The following is a 20,836-nucleotide window of genomic DNA, read 5'->3' as shown; positions in this document are numbered from 1 at the left end:
GTTAAGACTTATAAGTGATTAAATAGGATGGCTAATTGTAAATATCCAATGCCATGTAATTTTATCTAAGTGAAGGATATTCAACTGATGAGATGTAACTATTCAACTGATGAAGACTGGATCATGTTTCAACTGATGAAAACCAAGCATTCAACTGAAGACAAAGTATTCAACTGATGATGCTAAGGAATTCAACTGATGAAACTGGAACAACATTCAACTGATGAAGTCTGTAATTCATTCAACTGATGAGGCTAGCACAACATTCAACTGATGAAGTCAAGAGCAGTTGAAAGTAACCAGAACTTTCAACTGATGAAGCAAAGAGCAGTTGAAAGTGACTAGAGCTTAACTCTGACAAATCACATGGATCGAAAATCACATGGATCGAATTACACTAAAATAGACATGGAAGCCTGATTAGGAAAATAAAGAAGAAACAGAAACATTCTTATCTCGTGCAATGCAATCTGAATCAAATCAAGATGATGGTCAAAGATGAAGACATTTCAGAAAGCATGCATAAGACAAAGATGTGCAGCATAGTTTTAGATTAGAGTGCAATTTGTATTCTAGTTAAAAGCTTTGTAAAAGTTGGAGTATATAACCAAGTTAGAAGTATCAGTTGAACTTTTTCGAATTACTTGAGAGAAAATCTGAGAGCTAGAATTTGTTCAAGTGATGAACCAGCAGCTGTGCGAATTGTAATCAATCCACAGATTCTTCTATATAAAATCTCACGGGTGGATCATTCAATCCACCCGTATTTTTAATACTTGGTGTTTTCTATTTTATTGTTTTAAAGTGTTTGTTCTTGAACCTTTTATTTTTGTAAAAGATTGTATTCAACCCCCCTTCTACAATCTTTCTTATAATTTGTGTAAAATAAAAAGCATTCCTAGCTTTTTATAAGTACTTCTTGAATTTTTACACAAACGGTACGAAATAAGTGTTTGTAACTTATAAACACAGAAACCGGCTTTTAAGCCGTTGGCAAATAGCCCCTATGTTTGTAAGATATTTATTGGATATTGTTGGACTTGCTCTTAAAAAAAAATATATAGCATTATAAAAAAAATTTAAGTTTTAATTAACTACATGCGCATATCAAATTATTATGAAACATTATTTGATTGGAGATAATAATTTTTTACCGACACTTTTATATATCATTTATAAAAGTTTTAAACAGCATATCCGCCATCCACAAAAAAAATATTTGAAATATATAAAAAGTTGAAAATATTATTCTATAATTTATCATCTCTACAATAAAATATGAGAAAAGCTGTGATATCAACAAAATGTTATATTATCATTATTTTCTAACAAGACTGAATAATAATTTTTCACCTGTACTCGTATCTACTATGCTCCTTTCTGAAAAGGTCATTTCAGAATCGTAAACAATCGACGTGTTATGTGAGTGTGAAATGTTCAAAAGAGTGTGTGATTATTTTGAGATTTATTATTTGGTTTCTACCGCAATAAAGGTTTTTATTTAGCGGAATCACCTGTCAATGTGCTGTTACTTTACTAGGTCCAGTGGGATGATTGACATTGAAAATTTAGTTGTTACGGAGTATGTTTCTATTGAAAAAAATATTTAAATTACAGGTATGAAAAAAGTCAGCGCCAGTAAAATAAACTAGTTTAATTTTTCTGTCACCGCCTCTTATACTTCTTTTCTTTTATCCATTAATAAATTCTTTTCAATACAGTATTATATAAAAGGGAAAAAGATGACGTAAGTGAAGCATGCAGTTGTAAGCAATGACTATTTTGTGAGATCATCTCTAGGTCATTTCCTCCATTTCCCAGAAAAACTAAAACAATTTATTTCATTAACCTTTTGGTACATTTAGTTGAAAGCAATCTGTTGATATAAATCTGTGGTTCCGAAATCAATTTAAGTGATACTGAACTGAAAATAATATTATGATGATCACTATCGTGACTTGATTGTATATTGGATTCACTCATTTTATTTCCTTACACTAAAATTACTGACATGATTAACATATTATCAACGTGACGGACGTCTCTTGGAATAGCTATGATTAGTTAACAAAAATTTAAGTGAACTCTAGTCACTTCATTGAACTATTATTACGAAGTAACTATATTTCTTTCACTTTTATTCGATGTTAGATGATTTAAACTTTATTATATACTCCATCCGTCTCACCGGTCTTTATATCGTAGACCGTAATCTCGACACGTATTTTAAAGCTTTCGTTAAATATAAGGGAAAATAGATTTTTTTGTCACCGAACTTATTATGTTTTTAGAAACTTGCCACTCAACTAATTTTTTTTTTCCTTTTAGTCACTGATGTTAGGTTCGGAATTTTTTTTGCCACTAAAGTTAGGTTCGGATTTGATTATTACCATTATATTAATTCTTTGTAGTATTATTAAAATATAGTGATAACCTGTAATATTTTGATGATTTGATATATACTCCCTCCGTCCCACCAGGTTCTTTACGTTACTTTTCGGCACGCATTTTAAGACTCCTATAAAGTATACCTACATTATATATATATTTTAAAAAAAAATCTTGAAAAAAAGCTTGATGTCTAAACTTTTATTCAAAAAAAAAATAATTTTAAAAAATATTATTGACCTATTCTTTATAAGAGCCTCAAAATGCGTGCAAACAGTGAACGTAAACTACCTGGTGGGACGGAGGGAGTAATCTTTATATATAGTACTTTTATGTACTCAAGATCGTTTATCTTCGGTGATAAGAATTAAACACGCATTTTACGGTTTCTAAAAGTGTACTCTCATAAATTATTTTATTTTTTCTTCCGAATAAAAATTTAGTGTTTGAATTTTTATACGCAAAAAGAAAATCACATAAATCATCGAAGATTAAGTTTTCCTCTCTTATTATTTATCTTTATCTTGAATATTATAATAAGATAAAGTTATTAAAAATTATGAGGATAAATTTAAGAGAGATCTTAGGCTGAACTAGGTGATTGAAACTTTAATAGTGAAAGATGATGCATTGTATCACTCAATTAGACTTTATTTTATCATGAAGAGCATAAATTATTTGAAGTCATTCATTCCATACTGATGATTTAATGAATTTCTAGAATTCTAATTACGATTTTTCCTGATTTTAATATTATATCACCTCATTTTATGTTATTATTGCTATATGCAAAGATATAAACATACATCATATTATCAAAAAATTATATACTATCACTATGTATTAATGATGCTACAAAAAATTATCACAATGCTAATAATCATAACCGAACCTAAGTTAGTGACTAAAAACAAATCCAAACCTAACATAGTGACTAAAAGGAAAAAAAAATTAGTTGAGTGGTATGTTTTTAAAAACATAATAAGTTCGGTGACAAAAAAATCTATTTTCCCTAAATATAATTATATAATTTATTTTTTAATTACATTAAAATTTGAATATTGAATTATATTAGAAAATAATATAAAAATAAATTATGAAACTATACATAATAGAAGTCTTAAAATACATGTCGAGTCCTCCATCCCCAATGTAAAGAAACGAGTGAAACGGAGGAAGTATGTTTTTTCCCAATATTTCACATATACAGTATGCTTCACCGTCTAAATTTAATTTATGAGAATTTACTTAACAAAAATGTATTATACATAGAAATTCAAATATTAAAAATTATCATTGATAAAGGTAAAAAGTATGATCTTACAATTAAAAGAAAATTATATATTGGTAACGTAGAGAATACGGGTTTAACTTATTATATGATTTATACAAGGGATAGGATCAAATAAATTTTTTTTTAAGTTACAAACTTACAAACTTTTTTTTATTCTCCTATCGTGTTAATCCTTAGTTATATAAAGTATCCATGTTGAAATTTTTTCAAAAAAATCACAATTTTTAAAAATAACGCATAAATAAATCGCGTTTTCAACACATTTATAACTCGGGTTCAACATGGGGTGTTGAACACTAATTATCATTGTGTTGAATATATCTAAAAATATGTTTAAACTATACCTCTAGGGTTTGGGTAGGGTCTAGAAACATAAATATTAGTTATATAACATGTTTACCTTAGTTCTTACATTTAAAAATTGGTTTATGTACTTCTCCACCACTATTTTAGTCAATGTTCAACAAAAAATGTTGAAAAAATGTTGAACTCAAGTTATATATGCGTTGAACAAAAAAAGTTTGTAAGTTTGTACCAGAACCCTCCCCATAACATCAATTGCATTTTTTATTTGAAATTTAGTTATTATAAGTATATTATATAGAAAAACCAAGTGTGAAAGGTTATTATAGATAGAAGCAAAAATTGTTATGTTGATGATGTGAAAAACAAATTATATAACCGTAATACAGGGGATATTCATTTAATATATTATACTAATAATAACATCAATTGTATTTTTATTAATATTTATTAAGTTCAATGGAGACCACATTTTTTCTGGAAACTTGGAGACCACATATGTTCTGCTAATAAAAATATTTTATAAAAACATTGCAAAACGTATAATTCTACAAATCATGTTCTCCGAAATCATTATTACATTTAAAATCTTGAATATCATATAAGTTTTACATGTAGAACATTGCAAAATGTTTTGTTCTATGAAATGTGTTTAATTTGCAGAACATTTGTTCAACTCGCAGAACATACATTATCTACTTCTTAAACATTAATGATCTTCAACAATTTAAATGAATACATGATATTTGTAGAACATATTTTACAAAATAATATATTTTACAATGTTTTGATTGCAGAACGTGGTCTCCGATAAAATAGCGGTCTCCATAAAACTTTCCTCTAAATAATAATATGTAATACTAGAAAAAAAATGTGCTAGAGATTGAAGAAATCTTTATAAACAAAACAAAGGGTAGTTTGTATTTGTGTATGGGAAATGACCCCCACACGTGTGCTAGACAAACGTTAATACAAGTAAAAAATTGGGTGGATAAGTGGATATACATCCTAAACACAACTGTAAATAAGTGGAAAAACATAATATAAAAAATGGACGATAAGCTTAAGCGGGTGGCGGTAGAGCGCACACCAATAGGAGGGAGCAGAAGACCCCACACGCTTCTCTTACGGCGTCTCTTACGTTTGGTCTTGCGAGTTGCGACAATATCGAGTGCTAGGAATCACATTTTGTCTCGTGCTGCAATGTCGCCCGGTAAAACTTTGAGATTAAATAGGAGATGATACCTAAAGAGAAGCTGTAATTAGCAATGTGCTTCAATATCATAAAATCGTTTGAATAAATTTAAAAATTTATTATTACATAGAGTAAAGAATTAAATTTGGGTTATGAGTAGGTTGTGATTTATAAATTATTAAAATATTTAGATAATATAATTTGTAATTTATTTATTTACTTAAATAATTTTATTTAAATTTTGGAACCTAATTTTCTCGGTTGGCCCTGACTTTCGTTAGTGACGATATCAATTTGATAAGTATATATACTATTCATTTAAAATATATTATTATGGTTATTATATATATATAGCTAATATTCATCTATACTAACTTAAATAAAATTAATTTTAATTTAGTTTATATAATATCTTTCATGTGCTATTACTTATTTATAACTTCTCCATGTTATATGTGAGGTCTTATGAATAACGATTCATTCTCAATAGTTTAATTTTAATTTAGTACTTGCATGCCTATTAAGGGTGCTATAAAGTATAGTTTTATATTTTATTTTAATTTTTTTAAAATAAAATTTTAAAAATCAAATTTTTATTCAAGATTTTTTTTTTAGAAAAATATATAAAGGATCTATACTCATTTCTTTTTATAATCTAGACTTATGTATTTTATGAATGAATATATGTTTAATATTAATTACAAAATTTATTTGAAAATATTCTAATCACATTGATTAGTGAGTATACTGAATAGTGATGAGTCTCATCCCACACGCACACAAAACAAAAGTGTCTAGAACCCCAATCAACACACCTCCCTTACCGGGTCGGGTCGGACCTTTACACCTCTCCACCCACTTGCTTCTCATCTAGCTGTTTTTAATATCTCAGGTCCCACTCATCTCTCTCTCTCTCTACTCTTTTGTTTTCTTCATCAACCTCTTTCCTCTTCAACAACTCTCCATTTTCATCTCTCTCTCTCTCTCTCTCTCTCTCTCTCTCTCTCTCTCTCTCTCTCCCCCCACATACACACACGTAAAGTTCCTTCTATTTTTCACTCTGTGTCTCTCACTAGGTCAAGATTGACACCTTAAAGATGCCAACTTGGTGGCCGGGGAAAAAATCAAGCAAGACGAAAGAAGATCAAAAGAACAAGTATAGCAACAACACTATACATCAAAGCTTGAGCAAAGACAATAAAAATCGAATCTTTAAAGATTCCAAGCCAAGAAGCTTTGATGATGTCTCTTCTGCTGTTATAAACAAAGGCTCTCCAAGAATTAGCAAAGAAATCAATAAAAATGGAAGTGGGTCATCTGGCTTTTCGGGTTTTGATTCGGATCAAAGGGCCCATCCTTTGCCTAGACCTTGTAATTCAACACTTGGGGTTGATCAAACGGGTGGGTTGGGATCTGGGTCGGCTTCTGTTTCTAGTGTTAGCTCTTCTGGATCCTCTGATGATCACTCTCAGTTTGGGATTTTTAGGTTGGTAATTTGTTTTCTTGATTTTGTGTGTGTGTGTGCTTGTGGTATTTTTTTCCTGCTTTTTGGAGGCGAGTTGACTTGTAAAAACTTGAACGTTTAGCTCAGAAAAGGGTGATTTTTGTTGTTTGTCTTTCATTTTCTGACAAAACTGACTGCCTTTTGTGGTAATTTTGCTTTGTAAATGTGTTAACTTACTTGTAAGTCTCTTTGTGATTATTGCTGCTGTTTTTGATGGATAAGACTATATGTATATGTATATATTTAGTAATTTCTGATTCAGAACTCAGAAGTTAGAAGATTCTTATCTCTGTGTTTTCTTTGTTGTGCAAAACTCCAAGACTGAAGTGTGTGTGACTGTGTGTGTTGTTCTGTGCCTTCTGCAGCATCTTATGACATACTGTACATGTGTTTGCTATTTTAGATGTTTTGTTACCAATTTATAGTTACTTATATTGTTTTCCCCATCTCTCGTAGTTGGTGAGTCCAATTTTGCTGTTAATCTATTTTAGGGAACAAGATTGATGGTCAAACATGTTGCCTTTCCAAAGAAGAGATTGATATAATTGAGAAATGGTGCTTTTAGCATCGCAAAGATGTAGATTTTGATCACTCGATGGAAAACTTATTATAATGGTGTTGAAGTGTAATCGCAACCATATTGAGATGCTTCATGCTTGTATTATAGTTGCGTGGTTTCTTGGAACAATGATGTACATTATGAATTATTTGGAATTAGCATTATAACTACCGAGAACATGTAAAGAGTTCTTAACATCGTGTTTCCTTCATTTCTTTCCCACCCAATGATGTAATTTGTTTTTTTGGTTGTGTACTTATAGCAGAGGGCATGATGATACCAAGTTTCTCCAACCACCAAGGAGCCCAGGCCCAGGATCTAGAGTGGCAACCACCACTTCGTCGCCCCGTCATCCACGATTTTCCGGCACAAGTCTGGAATCACCTGAAAAGTTAGATGATGGAAAAATTGAATGTCATCCTCTTCCTCTTCCGCCAGGTTCTCCCACTAGCCCTTCTACCTTGCCGAAATTAAGAACTCCTGCTACGGTAGATCATTCGCCATGTCAGTTGTCGAAGTGGAAAAAAGGAAAACTTCTAGGAAGAGGCACTTTTGGCCATGTATACCTTGGATTTAACAGGTAACTAGACTTCTGGCTGTCATCTGAGTTTATATTTTTTATGAACAAGAGGAGTAACTGTCAAGACTATTTAGCGGGTTGCATTCCAATAGCATTTAATTATAATTTCATGAATGTTCTTTGTCATGTAGCTTTAACTGAATTTCTGATGTTTATAGTATATTTTACTGATTCTGTGTGCCAATGCTGACAGTGAGAGTGGGCAAATGTGTGCGATAAAGGAAGTAAGGTTGGTTATAGATGACCAAACTTCAAAGGAATGTCTCAAGCAATTGAACCAGGTATTCCTTCCATTTTGCTACTTTTGATTTTTCTTTGCACTGTACTTCGGGATGAAATTAAATATTTTTTCCAGTGATTGCCCACATGATTGCTTCGGTTTGTAACAATTTTTCTTCTGAGCAGGAAATCGCGTTGCTTAGTAAACTGTCGCAACGGAACATTGTTCAATACCTTGGAAGTGAACTGGTATTGTAATATTATGGTCAATGTTTTTCCCTTTTTGAATTTTCTGCTCAATGCTTCTTATCCAGAAACTGTGCCTTGAGTTTAATAATTTAATTATTTATTATGTGATGTATGATTATATTTAGTAATCCTCAACCTGATTCTGTCAATTATAACCTCTTCTTTTTTCCCACTACTACTTTTAGGGTGAAGAGACGCTGTCTGTTTACTTGGAATATGTTTCTGGTGGTTCCATACATAAATTACTTCAGGAGTATGGCGCGTTTGGGGAGCCAGTTATACAAAATTACACCAGGCAAATTCTCTCTGGGCTTGCCTACTTACATGGAAGAAATACAGTACACAGGTAATGTGCCTTCCCGGCGGTACATTGACATGTTGGTAGAATTTGTTCATTTTGAATTATACTTGACCCAAAATTTGTATGATTTCACAGGGATATCAAAGGTGCAAATATATTGGTAGATCCCAATGGAGAAATCAAGCTCGCAGACTTTGGCATGGCGAAACATGTATGTTTCTCTTACCCATATAAACAAGTATTGTGTGCCACCTGATTGTAAATGGAAATAAATTCTACAGGTTTAATTGATATACATTTCTAAACACATTGATTATTACTGTAGTATATAATTAGAAACAGTATGGAATAAAAAAAAGTATACCATCAAATTCAGTTTCTTTTTTAAATAGTTTTTTTGGTTAATTCTCCTGCTGTTCCCTCTTATTGACGAAAAAAAATCCTATGAACATAATAACTGACTGCTAAAAATATATAATTTGTTTGACGCTGGTAAAGAACTTCGAGAAAAAGTTTCTCATCCATATCTGATGAAAGAATCCATTTTAATACTCATTTTCTGTTCTGCTCTCAGATTACGAATTGTACTTCAATGCTCTCTTTCAAAGGAAGTCCTTATTGGATGGCACCTGAGGTATCTCGCTTTCTCTCTTTTTCTATAAAGCTATCCATATAAAGTCTTCTCTCTCTCTCTCTCCCCCCCCCCCCCCTCTCTCTCTACAAACACACACACACACACATATGTATATATGTATCTGTTTATTTTTTTGAACTTCTCATTGGGTTTGTATCTGTCTAATACATTTCTTTGGATTGGATGCTCATGTTACTGTTTGATATCAGGTTGTTATGAACTCCAATGGATATAATCTTGCGGTTGACATATGGAGCTTAGGATGCACAATTCTAGAAATGGCCACCTCGAAACCACCCTGGGGCCAGTATGAGGGGGTGAGATATTTGTGGTTTTTTAATTACATATGATTAAACATCTCTTTTCAGATCCATATTGTGGCATCTGGGACTAAATATTTCTTTGTGCTGAATGTTGCGTAGGTGGCTGCTATATTTAAGATTGGAAACAGCAAAGAGATTCCTGAAATTCCTAATCATCTATCTCCCGATGCCAAAAATTTTATAAGACTGTGTTTGCAACGCGACCCAGTTGCACGACCTACTGCCGCCCAACTATTAGAACACGCTTTCGTCAGAGACCAAGCTACCACAAGAGTTGCCAATGTAAACATAACAAAGGAAGCGTTCCCCCACACTTTTGACGGGAGCCGCACACCGGTAAATTACTCCAAGCCTTGTATAATGACATTCTACCTTGTTACTACTATTAGGCCTCAACTTATAGTTTTGATATTTAAAGCAGCTTGTGATAGAGAGAAAATGTCATTAATTTTGGCATGTCAATAGTGATCATGTAATAGTATTTAAATCTTGTTTGCACATGTGCGAGCATAATATGAAGTAGAAGATTTAATAAAATCACAAAGCTGTTGTGGGCAAGTCCTTATAATACGTAGCTTTAGGAGCATCTGCTGCTATAAGTATGTTTATTAAAGCCTATCAGATAAGAGAGCAAAACGCATCTAGAATAACAGTACATCATACCAAATGTCTGGCTTACAATGGTATTCTTTTGTGCCCGTTTTGTACATACTCACAAAATTTGTGATTTTATTTCATGAACTGATTGATTTTTTGCTTCGCTATCTCCATGATAAGTTGTGTTAGACATGTACTCCACTATTTATTTTCCAAAAGTTTGCAATTTGTAGAAGCCTTCTATGGGTTGCCGCCTAGCTTAATTGTTCTAATTACAAAAGCTAGATGATGGTGTTAAATGAGCTGATCCTCCTTTTGGTTGTTTAGAGATGTCGATAGTTGACACCTTACATAATTTTTCTCTTGTGGTCAATATGCTCTGCTAACTCCGTGTTCTGTTTCACTTTGTACCAGACTGCACAAGAGATGCGATCTAACAGAACAAATATCAGTTCTTTTGATGGAGATCATCTTCGTGCAACAAAATCCTCTTTCGATGTGGATAATTTTCGTGCAACAAAATCAGGATTCACAGCATCAAGAGATTTGATCATCCCAAGGTTAGCCTAACAAGATATCGTATTAATTATATTCCACCCCTTTATATTCTCATGCTAGAAATCTAGTTTATCACATCAAGTAACAGGTTCTCTCTTTTCTTCTGCACAGAAACAACGCAAGAAACATTATTTCTTTGCCAGTATCTCCTACTTCAAGTCCCTTGCGACAGTATGGACCTGCATATCAGAGTTGCTATTTATCTCCTCCACACCCATCGTTTGCCATGCCAGGGCAGAGCAGTTACAATAATTCTAACGAATTTCCTGTGAGATCCAACACAAAAAACTTTCCGGATCCATGGTTTGAAATTCCCCAATACAAGTCCCAAACACCACCCAACAGATCTCCGAGGAGAGGACCTATTTGAGTACCAAGATGTGAAACTGACACACTCCAATCTAGGTTGCTGACCAGTTAAGTGGTAGCGCACCATACACGGTATATGTAAGTATCTGCTATTCCATTTGCTCCCCATCGTTGATTCTAATGCCTAATCGGAGTCTGGATGTGAAGTAGAGGTTTTGCTTGTGACACGACTGGTATCTATTGTGAATGTAGTCTCTCCCTTTACGCGAGGGAATGTAAATGCAAGGTGGCTACGATGATCTTTACATTTGTATTCGAAAATACAGAAATTTGTCTCTGGAAAGACATGGACATCCAAGAGGAAGCTAGATAGGGAAAAGAGTTTGCTGTTTACAAATCTTGCTAATATGAATTATTTTTCTCTAACTGTCTATTCGTAGCTCAAGAATCAACAAGGGCCAATACTATAAATCGGTTGGGTGAAATAATCGACAAAAATATGCGTTACAGCAGACGCTTGATTTGCCTCAGACATGACAACATAAATATCTTGAAAATTATAGTATATAGTATCTGTACCAATTATCTCTTTACACTTTTCTTTTGGTTTTATATCAAACCAGCCACCCATTAGGTCAAAATATCTCATTTTACCCACCCATCTCATTGAGGACTCGTTTAAGTCACTATAAACAAAATATATATATTATTTTATCCACATCACTATTCATACATTTTTACTTAATCATTTATAAAAAATTATCCGTTTATCTTTTTACTACAAAACCACTTCGAGTGCCTTCATGATTATCTCTAGTATTTATCAAAATAATTTGGAAATTAATAAAGCAATATAACTATTATTTTTTTAAAAAAATAAGTTATACATAGATATTTATGTGATCACCCTAACTATGTTGCTTTATTAATTTCCAAATTATTTTGATAAATACTAGAGACAATTATGAAGGTACTGGAAGTGGTTTTGTAATAAAAAAAATAAATGGTTGATTTTTGATAAATGATGAAGTAAAAAGATATGAATAGTGATGTGGGTAAAATGATATATATTTGATTTATAGTGGCTTAAACGAGTCCGCGATTAGATGAGTGGGTAAAATGATATATATTTGATTTACAGTGGCTTAAACGAGTCCGCGATGAGATGAGTGGGTAAAATGAGATATTTTGACGGAATAAGTGGCTAATTTGATATATAACTTTCGTTTTGGTGTACGATTCAATTTTTTATATTTCAAACCTTATCAAAAATAGTTAAGGTGTATCACTATTTCACCATTTTTCTTCACTTTTTAAATTACCTTTACTTTACTGTTTACTTTTTGCGATGCAAATAAACAAACAAACAAACAAACTAAGGCCTCCTCCTACGTATATTAAAATTTAAGTAATAACCTAGTAATCAATAATACGTCTAAGATTGGGTGGAACAAGAATAAAATAATAGGCAATGACAGTTACGTAAACAGTGCGATTCAACTTGTCTAACCATTTATTTATTTATTATTTATTATTATTATATTTCATTTCAATCCACCGCTGGACCACCGTACTTATTCACTTTCCGGCCACCTACATTTCTGTTGATCTCACACTCTCAACACCTCACTGCTTCCACTTCAGGTACCTCCTCTTCTCCCACTCGATCACAACATGATCATATTTTCGTTTATGTCCAAATACAAATTATTCTGACAAGATTTGAACTCTCGACTTGTCGATATGTTGGATTAATATGTAGCATGCAGAGTTTAAAAATTGTTGTATGTACTTTAGTGAGTGTCTTAGCTAAACTTGCATATTTGTATTACTTCCTCCGTCCCAACAGATTTACCTTCCAGATTTAAATACAGTTTCATAACGTTTTTTTAAATTATTTTTTTGAATAAAAGTGTAAACAGGAAAAAAAAATTCAGAAAAATATTATGAAACTATGCTTTACGAGTACGTTCTTAGGACACAAACTACTCTATGCTACTTTTGATTATGCGTGCTATCAACAACACTGGTTACACAGTACACTATGAGCTGTTATAATTGCAAATTGCTCTTCTGCGTTTAAGGTTGGATGCTGTTATTTAACTTGTTAGGCCCGCATTTTGCAATGAAGACGAATGGTAATAAACATTTGGATGTGGAAAGAGGAAAGTTTGATATCGAAAGAGAAAGATTAATATCAAGTAATAGACCAGTTCAAATAAACAATCAGGCACTACTGTCTGGTCTATCGTATTGCCTTTCATCATGTAGTATGATACTGGTTAACAAATATGTCCTCTCCAGCTATGATTTCAATGCCGGGATATCTTTGATGATCTACCAGGTGACTTCTATGTTTCTGACGTGCTCATATCAATTTTAGAAATCTCTATGTCTTAGTGCTTCGTCTGCTTAAAAGAATGTCTTACTTGTCTGCAGAACTTTATTTCGGTATTTATTGTTTCTATGCTGAGTACTCTTGGTGTGATATCAACAGAAGCATTGACATGGAAATTAATCAAGGCGTGGTTGCCTGTAAATGTAATTTTTGTTGGAATGCTGATCACAAGCATGTTTAGGTATGAATTTCTTTCTATACTCCCACTCACCAATGGTTGTCTTATTATCTCAGTTTTTCCTTTGTAAAATTTTAATGGTTGCAGCACTTGTTTAGATTAGTCTTGCGCATCACACATACTAAATTGTAGAGTGGATTGAGGGTTCAGGTTTATGGACTATAATTATTCACACATACAAAACCTTCAAACTGTGGTTAAACGCGCCATGTATGAGGGGAAGTGTTTGTAAAAATATATGAAAGATGTTTATACACAATATAAATCCTATGTAATACTCCAGTCATTAACATCTGTGGAGTTGGTTGCTACAATGCCTATCTACCCATCATATCAATTGACATTTACCCTGCCTAATATTATTCTATTCCTTCTGTTGTCTTACATCCAAGTCTTAAGACCTGAATTTTGTTGTACCACATTTGAGGTATTCTTAAATGTTGTTGCTGAAACCCTACAAATCACTGGCCCCTTCCTGACTACTATATTAAGAGTTTTTGACAAGAAATTAAAACTGCAAAAGTGCAAGGTCTGTAGATGCGTCTTCATGGAAAGCCTGGTCAACTTCTTATGCTGAAGGTTGTTATTTATCATATTTGACAGCATTAAAACATGTAATGTGTTCTGAAAATATAGTTTTTTATTTAAAACAAGCTAAGAGCTTCACTTCATGGTTTCCCCTAATTTTGTAGGTAATATAGTTTGAACAGCACTTCAATATAAAATTTGTGATTTACTTTAACAGATGATTTTAATGGAACCATATGCTCTGTTAATTATCTTCAAGAAGCGTTTGACACTTAAAGAATTGTGATGTCCTTTAGCAGATGATTTTTATGGAACCATATGCTCTGTTAATTATCTTCAAGAAGCGTTTGACACTTAAAGATTTCATGGAGACTTGTGTTTAACTAGTAATCTACTAGTATGCTTATGAACTTATTTTTCGGTCTTACTATTTTAGTCTCTTAGGATTGTCTTTGAAGTTGGATCTACATATTATGTGCAGTCTAAGGTACATTAACGTCGCCATGGTCACAGTTCTGAAGAATGTTACCAATGTTATAACAGCAGTTGGTGAGATGTATCTTTTCAGTAAGCACCACGACAACAGAGTTTGGATTGCACTATTTTTAATGGTACGTTAACTAGCCATTTATCATCTCATGAATTAACATTTAAGCTGCTTATGTTAAGATTGCTCTGATGATAAGGTACAATTATACATAGCTCTCTCCAGACTTACTACTCAGAGTCAACATTATTTTAATTTCATGCCATTTCCTTTTGAAGAAGGCCGTGCTTCGTAAATAGGTCAACTTATCTTGTGGATGATCAGTCACATTCTCAAGTCATTGAAAAAGCCACATCTAAAAATAGAGCTAAGACTGTATTTATCTGATTTTCTGATATGCTGCTATAAGGAGCCTTGTGTATGGACTACTGAGTACAAACTTTCTTTATCTAAAAATGATTAATGTGTGATGAAAGGAGATGTTTATTTTTTGCCAATTTTTAAATGTACTTCTATAAAATTGGGCTTGCCACTGTTATTCTACTGTTTCCTATGAACCGAGTTCTTTCTAAAGGAGTTATAAATTTTTTTTAGAGTGTTTGTTGTATTGTGGGGGGGTGTTTATGCACTCTATTTTTGTTTCTTTGGTGAAAATTTTGGATTATGCTGATGGGCATCAGGCTGTTAAATGTTAAGCTTGGAGCTTTACAAGCAATTACTCGGTGAACATCTATTCATTAAGTAGAAGTGTTGATGACACTTATAGGTCTAGAAATATGGATTGGTTGCAAGTTATTTTTAATAAAAATTTCTGATGCGTTAATAATTGTCCAGCCAAATTCATTTTACTTTATAGCAATAGGTATTTCAGATCAAAATATAGGATGGCCTTGTTAATTAACAGTTATATGTGTCTTGTTTCACAGGGCAGGTTAAGCTTAAACTTGTTCTTTGTATTTTGCAGATCATTTCAGCAATCTCTGGCGGTTTTACTGATCTATCTTTTCATGCTGTTGGCTATACATGGCAGATTATTAACTGTTTCCTGACAGCATCTTATTCTGTAGGTGTTTCTTTGATGTCTTACCATAGTGTTTGGTTTTATTTTTTCTCTTTCATCCTAGCAATGTTTAAATTAGGCCTTTGGCTTGGTTGTCATCACTGCTAATCATGCTTGAAAGGACCGTTTGACAAAGTACCTGATAATCTCTTTCCTAGTAGTGTATCAGGTCTACTTGCAGTCTTTCCCTCATGCTTATTAGAAAGATATTGTGGAAATTGTTTCCGAGATCTTAACTTCACGAAAAGTAATTCAGCCTTTTTCCAAATGTCGTACCCAGGGCACACCAACACGACTCCCGTATCAGCACTATTTGAGGAAGGTCATGTGTACCCTGCCTTACCCATATTTTTAACAAAGGCTATGTCTAGGGGTTGAACTTGTGATTACCTACAGTCCTATACTAATTAATTAATAAGCAAGCATCCTATTATGCAACCTAATGTTATCTCATACACGAAAATATTGGACTCCAGTAGGCACTTAGTAACAGATAATTAGTATAGATAGTAATGCTCGTAGATTGGATGTGGCAACTTAACGCATGATCCTCTACATTAGATAATTACCTGTCCAGATTAATTATCTTAAATTTAAATTTATTAACTTATATATTAAATCATGAGTCGGAAGATTATGCTCTTTTAACTTGTTTTCAAAAGCATATGAATTGTCAAAATGCAGGATGTCATACGATATCTTCAGTTTCCAGTTAAACCTCACGTGGTATAACATAATTATGGTCTCATAAACTTAGCCCTACTCTGAAATTGACATATAAGAAATTTTGTGTTTTTTGTTGTATGAAATGATAGATATATGAAGAACATGTCTTTGGCAATGAAAATGGAGGTTAACATAGGACAATATGCTTTATTAAACAGTTACTCCCTCCGCCCCCCTGAGTAGTATATATTGGGGGACGGGGACGCGGCACGGACTTTAATGCTCCTGCAAAATGTAGTTGTGCAATCTATTTTTAAAATTTTTCTTTTTTGAATTAAAGTTTGGATGTTATATTTTTATACAGAAAAAGAAAATCGCAAAAATAAGTTACGGAACTATATTTTATAAGAGCATTGAAATGCGTGTCGAGCAGTTAAAAAGAAACGTATACAATTAAATGGGACAGAGGGAGTATATCTAATCTATAGTTTTGATACTATGCAGACATATCCAACTTATTTATTTATGTATCCAATGTTTTTTATTATGAAAACACTCCCTAATGTGTTTCAACATATGTCTGTGAAAGACTCAGAAAGTATAGATAGACAGCAATGGAGCCTTTGCTCAGAACCATTTTAAAGCTAAGCAATTTATTACAGGCCCGGTCCAGAGGGAGGGCGAGCAGGGCGACCGCCCAGGGGCATGCTTTTTAGAGGGCCCAAAATTTAACCATTTATAGTAACATTAAGCTTTAATATAGGTTTTGTCCAACTACTCACGAGCCTGTGTGTTATTATGTACTATATTGCTTTTCGAATTTCACAAAATTAGGCCCATGACATCTTCGGCTAATCCACTTCTCAAGATTCAAAAAATGAAAGGCTATTATGTAGGTTTCTTACCTTGATTTCATTAGTATAATTTATGTATTAACCTATTCAGTTCAATCTGAATTCGCAGTATCATAAATATTTCATAAGAATTTTTTACGCGAGGGCCCAAAATTTTGTTTTAACCCTGGTCCCTCATATGGTATGGAACGGCCCTTGAAATACCCTGTCCTATTTCTGGTCATTCCTTTTGAGAAATATTGATCATTATTAGACTATAAACTATCTTAGGTGTTCTTTGTTTTTTTTCATGTCAATCTTTTTTCTTCAGTTAATAGCTTATGAATATTTTTGTGTGTCTTTTTATATGGTTGTGGTGCAGTTAACCTTGCGGAGAGTCATGGATACCGCAAAGCTAGTCACAAAATCGGGAAACCTGAATGAGTTTTCAATGGTTTTGCTAAATAACACTCTCTCTTTACCCTTAGGTTTGCTGCTTATATATGTGTTCAATGAGGTGGACTACCTCACTACGACGTAAGTTTTGGCAACCTATGTCACTGACTCACTATTACAAAAGTTCTCAGTATATGACATAGCACCATCTATTTTTCAAACATTAATGCATCATTTCTTACTCTCCGAGTTGCATGTATGGTGTACCTCCATATGAGGAAGCACTTGCCAACATAGCTAAAATTGTAGTTGCATACCTTTAACAGAATTTGCTTGTATTTAACATTTTAGTATGTATTCTATGGTCTAACAGAATAATTGGACTGTGAAATCTCTAATATATAACTATAAAATTAGTACAGCATACTTAAGAGTCCCATGCCCTTGCATGGTTGCACCTTTACCCAAACCTTTAAATTTGCTTTCAGTGAGCAAGCTCTTGAATTAAATGTTCCATTCTCTACCTAGGCGATGATTTGTACATCCTTACTAGTGGCTTCGTATATTTGGGAATAATTGATTGTATTTATAAGATTGAATAAGGTTTACATTGACATCTATTATTCTTTTCCTTCGTTTTTGTTCTAATATATGTGAGTCTGTGACTGTCATTTGCAGTCATTTGGTTATCTTATGCTTATTCTATCTCGAAAAGAAGTACTTACATTTATTTGTGATGACTGTCAGGCCACTTCTGAGGCAACCCACCTTCTGGCTGGTGATGACTTTGAGTGGATTACTGGGATTAGCCATCAGCTTTACTTCTATGTGGTTTCTTCATCAAACAAGCGCTACTACCTACAGGTTAGATGGCTTTATTTATTAATATAGGACATGCCTGTCACTCGTGCTGACACATTAAAACATATCTGTTTAAGGCCATACTCAGCTAATTAGACTTGCAATTTTTAATTTATCATATGGAGTGAGCATAACACAACTTATTTCATGCTGAGCCAAATAATTAGCATACACTGTTGATGAAAAGAAATCGTGTAGGAGTTTAAGATAGTACTTCATGCAAGTATGTAACTAGACGTCCACCAAACTCATAATTGTCTTGAAATTAAATAGATTAATTAGGAGACTTTTGATCAGGTTGCTTGTCATATGTAATTAGCTATAACAATTATCTGCTGACTTTTAGCTAGAGGATGACCCCTGCCAGCTTTATGCAATTAAAGAATTTGGTTATTAAAAGACACAGATTCAACTGCTAACCCAGTCTGTCAATGGATGATTTTTCAATTTCGACGCATATGTAAATATACTTGAAGTGAATGAAGACTTATTCCAGGGAAATTAAACCATTGTCAGTTCTGTACTACTGTCTTGGACTCTTGGTTCTGTTCAATACATTATATGAACTTAATAATTTATAGTATGTGGTATTAGTATACTATTAAGTCTATCATTAAAAAACATTTAAAGAATGTAGAAGAATCATATCAAACTAGAAAAGTTAAAATAGAATCTGGATCCTTTCGGTATTGGGTACAATTCACTAACCTGAAAGTCTTATGACCAAAAAAAAAAAAGGTTCCGGTAAGATCTACGTGTCTCGTATCAACCACAACTATCTTTGAAAAGATAGGGCTTTCTTTCCTTGTTTCTAATTAGGCGTTTTATAATGGTGTCTTTGGGGGCCTCTATGTTATTTCAGAATGTAAAGAGAATCTCCGACTTAATTCCTCACCCTTAATATATATATATAGACAAATCTTGTAATTAAAATGATCCTTTGCATTGTGCAGTCTTGTAGGATCACTGAACAAGATCCCTCTTTCAGTGGCTGGCATCCTTCTTTTTAACGTCCCAACCAGTCTGGAAAATTCTGCGAGCATGCTGATTGGTTAGTTTATTTTACGTGCCAGAGCTTATAAAAACCCAAGACTAAAGTCTTGTAACTAAATGAAGTTTGAATCGCGACATGCAGGCCTAGTTGCTGGAGTGTTCTTTGCAAGAGCCAAGGTGCATGAGAGATCACAATCTTGACAACTTAATGGTGACTACAATAGAGTGACACTGGCTTTAACTAAGATAAATGCCCTGGCTTCTTGTCAGCAGTGACAGAATGATTTTAGATGCATTTTGACACAAGTGTGTAGATGTCTCCTTGCTGGATTATATATATCCTGCTGCTATTTTTAGAGTTGCTAAGAAGAAAGAGCATACTTGTACATGATTGTATTCTAAACACACATTTAACCACTCAAGTCACAACTGATTTTTTGTGTAAAGTTACAATTCATTTATTTACACCAACTGCTGTTGCCTCGACTGTTTATTCATTCTAAAAAGGGATTTTATAACTCTTTTTTCCTTCCGTTAACATGTCGGGTGTAATTTTAATTCCAATTATTTTTACTTTTAAAGCTCTCTCTTTTATTTTTCTATTAAATATTATGTCAGGCTTGATTTTAGTAAGACCAATTCATCATCTGTCATAAGTATTTTGAATATTCTCACTTGTATCCAAGGAAAATTTTCCTTTGACATCGTAATTCATATATAATTAAAATTTTCTTTTGACATCGAAATTTATATATAATTTTAAGTATATTTTAATATATCAATATTATTCTTTTTTTTTATTCTTCTTAAATTTATTTGATATAAGTAAATATTTTTGCTCGATGTATCTTATTTTCAATAAATACGTTATATATTTTTTATTAGACACTGAGAACAATAGTTCTGCGCTTCTTAGAATGTGCAGAACACTCTTATGAATTTTTTTCATTTTTTGAATGTTGTACTCCCTCCGTCCCTTTGATATATATACATTTGTATTGGGCACGGAGAGTAAGAAAAGTGTATAAAATAATGTAAAGTAATAAAAAAGAGAATGAAAAGTAGGTAAAGTGGTGGGACCCATTAATATTTAAGTGATAGATTGGGAAAAGTAGATGAAGTTAGTGGGTGGTTGGGATTTTTATATTATAAAAATTTACTATTTTGGGGAAGTTTTGAAATGGGGTTAATTATCAAACTCATCACTGAAGTGGACAAATGGTATCAAACTCATCACTGATCTCCACGGGGTCTCAAGTGGCTCACTAAACTCACTTAATGGTATCAAACTCATCACTGCCGTTAAAAAAAGTAACGGAAGTTAGACGGAATAACACATTGACGGTTGACGTGGCACATTGTTGGAATTTATGATGGTACAGAGTGATATTCACGTTAAAGATTGACATTCTGAAAATAATGA

The 20,836-nt window shown here is 32.9% G+C and overlaps 2 protein-coding genes across 5 annotated transcripts; both read left to right on the top strand.

Moving 5' to 3' along the window:
* The first annotated feature begins 6,082 nt into the window (after window positions 1-6,082).
* On the top strand, window positions 6,083-11,439 carry LOC108204080 (mitogen-activated protein kinase kinase kinase 3). Of its 2 annotated transcripts, none has more exons than XM_017373376.2 (11): window positions 6,083-6,666; window positions 7,506-7,823; window positions 8,017-8,104; window positions 8,229-8,291; window positions 8,477-8,637; window positions 8,728-8,803; window positions 9,167-9,226; window positions 9,436-9,543; window positions 9,649-9,885; window positions 10,561-10,706; window positions 10,816-11,439. In XM_017373376.2, the coding sequence occupies exons 1-11, from the start codon at window positions 6,278-6,280 to the stop codon at window positions 11,072-11,074; spliced, it is 1,905 nt and encodes a 634-aa protein (XP_017228865.1). In that variant the 5' UTR covers window positions 6,083-6,277; the 3' UTR covers window positions 11,075-11,439. The 2 variants fall into 2 exon arrangements, with proteins under 2 accessions (XP_017228865.1, XP_017228872.1); XM_017373383.2 differs by having other exon boundaries at window positions 6,097-6,666; window positions 7,509-7,823.
* Window positions 11,440-11,582: 143 nt separating this feature from the next.
* LOC108200610 (GDP-mannose transporter GONST1) lies at window positions 11,583-19,896 on the top strand. Of its 3 annotated transcripts, none has more exons than XM_017368837.2 (9): window positions 11,583-12,657; window positions 13,125-13,357; window positions 13,453-13,592; window positions 14,599-14,728; window positions 15,569-15,667; window positions 17,546-17,700; window positions 18,307-18,423; window positions 19,374-19,471; window positions 19,556-19,896. In XM_017368837.2, exons 2-9 carry the CDS (start codon window positions 13,139-13,141, stop codon window positions 19,612-19,614), a joined length of 1,017 nt encoding a protein of 338 aa, XP_017224326.1. In that variant the 5' UTR covers window positions 11,583-12,657; window positions 13,125-13,138; the 3' UTR covers window positions 19,615-19,896. The 3 variants fall into 3 exon arrangements, with proteins under 3 accessions (XP_017224326.1, XP_017224320.1, XP_063948662.1); XM_017368831.2 differs by having other exon boundaries at window positions 13,098-13,357; XM_064092592.1 differs by lacking the exon at window positions 11,583-12,657 and having other exon boundaries at window positions 13,218-13,357; window positions 13,511-13,592.
* The last annotated feature ends 940 nt before the right edge of the window (window positions 19,897-20,836 follow it).

This window comes from Daucus carota, chromosome 1 (genome assembly GCF_001625215.2).
Source record: "Daucus carota subsp. sativus chromosome 1, DH1 v3.0, whole genome shotgun sequence".
In the NCBI taxonomy this organism is placed as follows: domain Eukaryota; kingdom Viridiplantae; phylum Streptophyta; class Magnoliopsida; order Apiales; family Apiaceae; genus Daucus; species Daucus carota.
Note: the sequence above shows the minus strand (reverse complement) of the source record. Positions and strands in the feature narration are given on the sequence as shown.

What these genes read in the sequence shown, in the direction of transcription:
- LOC108204080 (XM_017373376.2), top strand. Translation starts at nt 6,278, where the DNA reads ATGCCAACTTGGTGGCCGGGGAAAAAATCAAGCAAGACGAAAGAAGAT. An exon ending in TCTCAGTTTGGGATTTTTAG is followed by an intron (nt 6,667 to 7,505) that starts GTTGGTAATTTG and finishes GTGTACTTATAG; the next exon opens with CAGAGGGCATGATGATACCA. An exon ending in TTGACGGGAGCCGCACACCG is followed by an intron (nt 9,886 to 10,560) that starts GTAAATTACTCC and finishes ACTTTGTACCAG; the next exon opens with ACTGCACAAGAGATGCGATC.
- LOC108200610 (XM_017368831.2), top strand. Translation starts at nt 13,103, where the DNA reads ATGCTGTTATTTAACTTGTTAGGCCCGCATTTTGCAATGAAGACGAAT. An exon ending in CTGATCACAAGCATGTTTAG is followed by an intron (nt 13,593 to 14,598) that starts GTATGAATTTCT and finishes TATTATGTGCAG; the next exon opens with TCTAAGGTACATTAACGTCG. An exon ending in TCCTGACAGCATCTTATTCT is followed by an intron (nt 15,668 to 17,545) that starts GTAGGTGTTTCT and finishes GTTGTGGTGCAG; the next exon opens with TTAACCTTGCGGAGAGTCAT.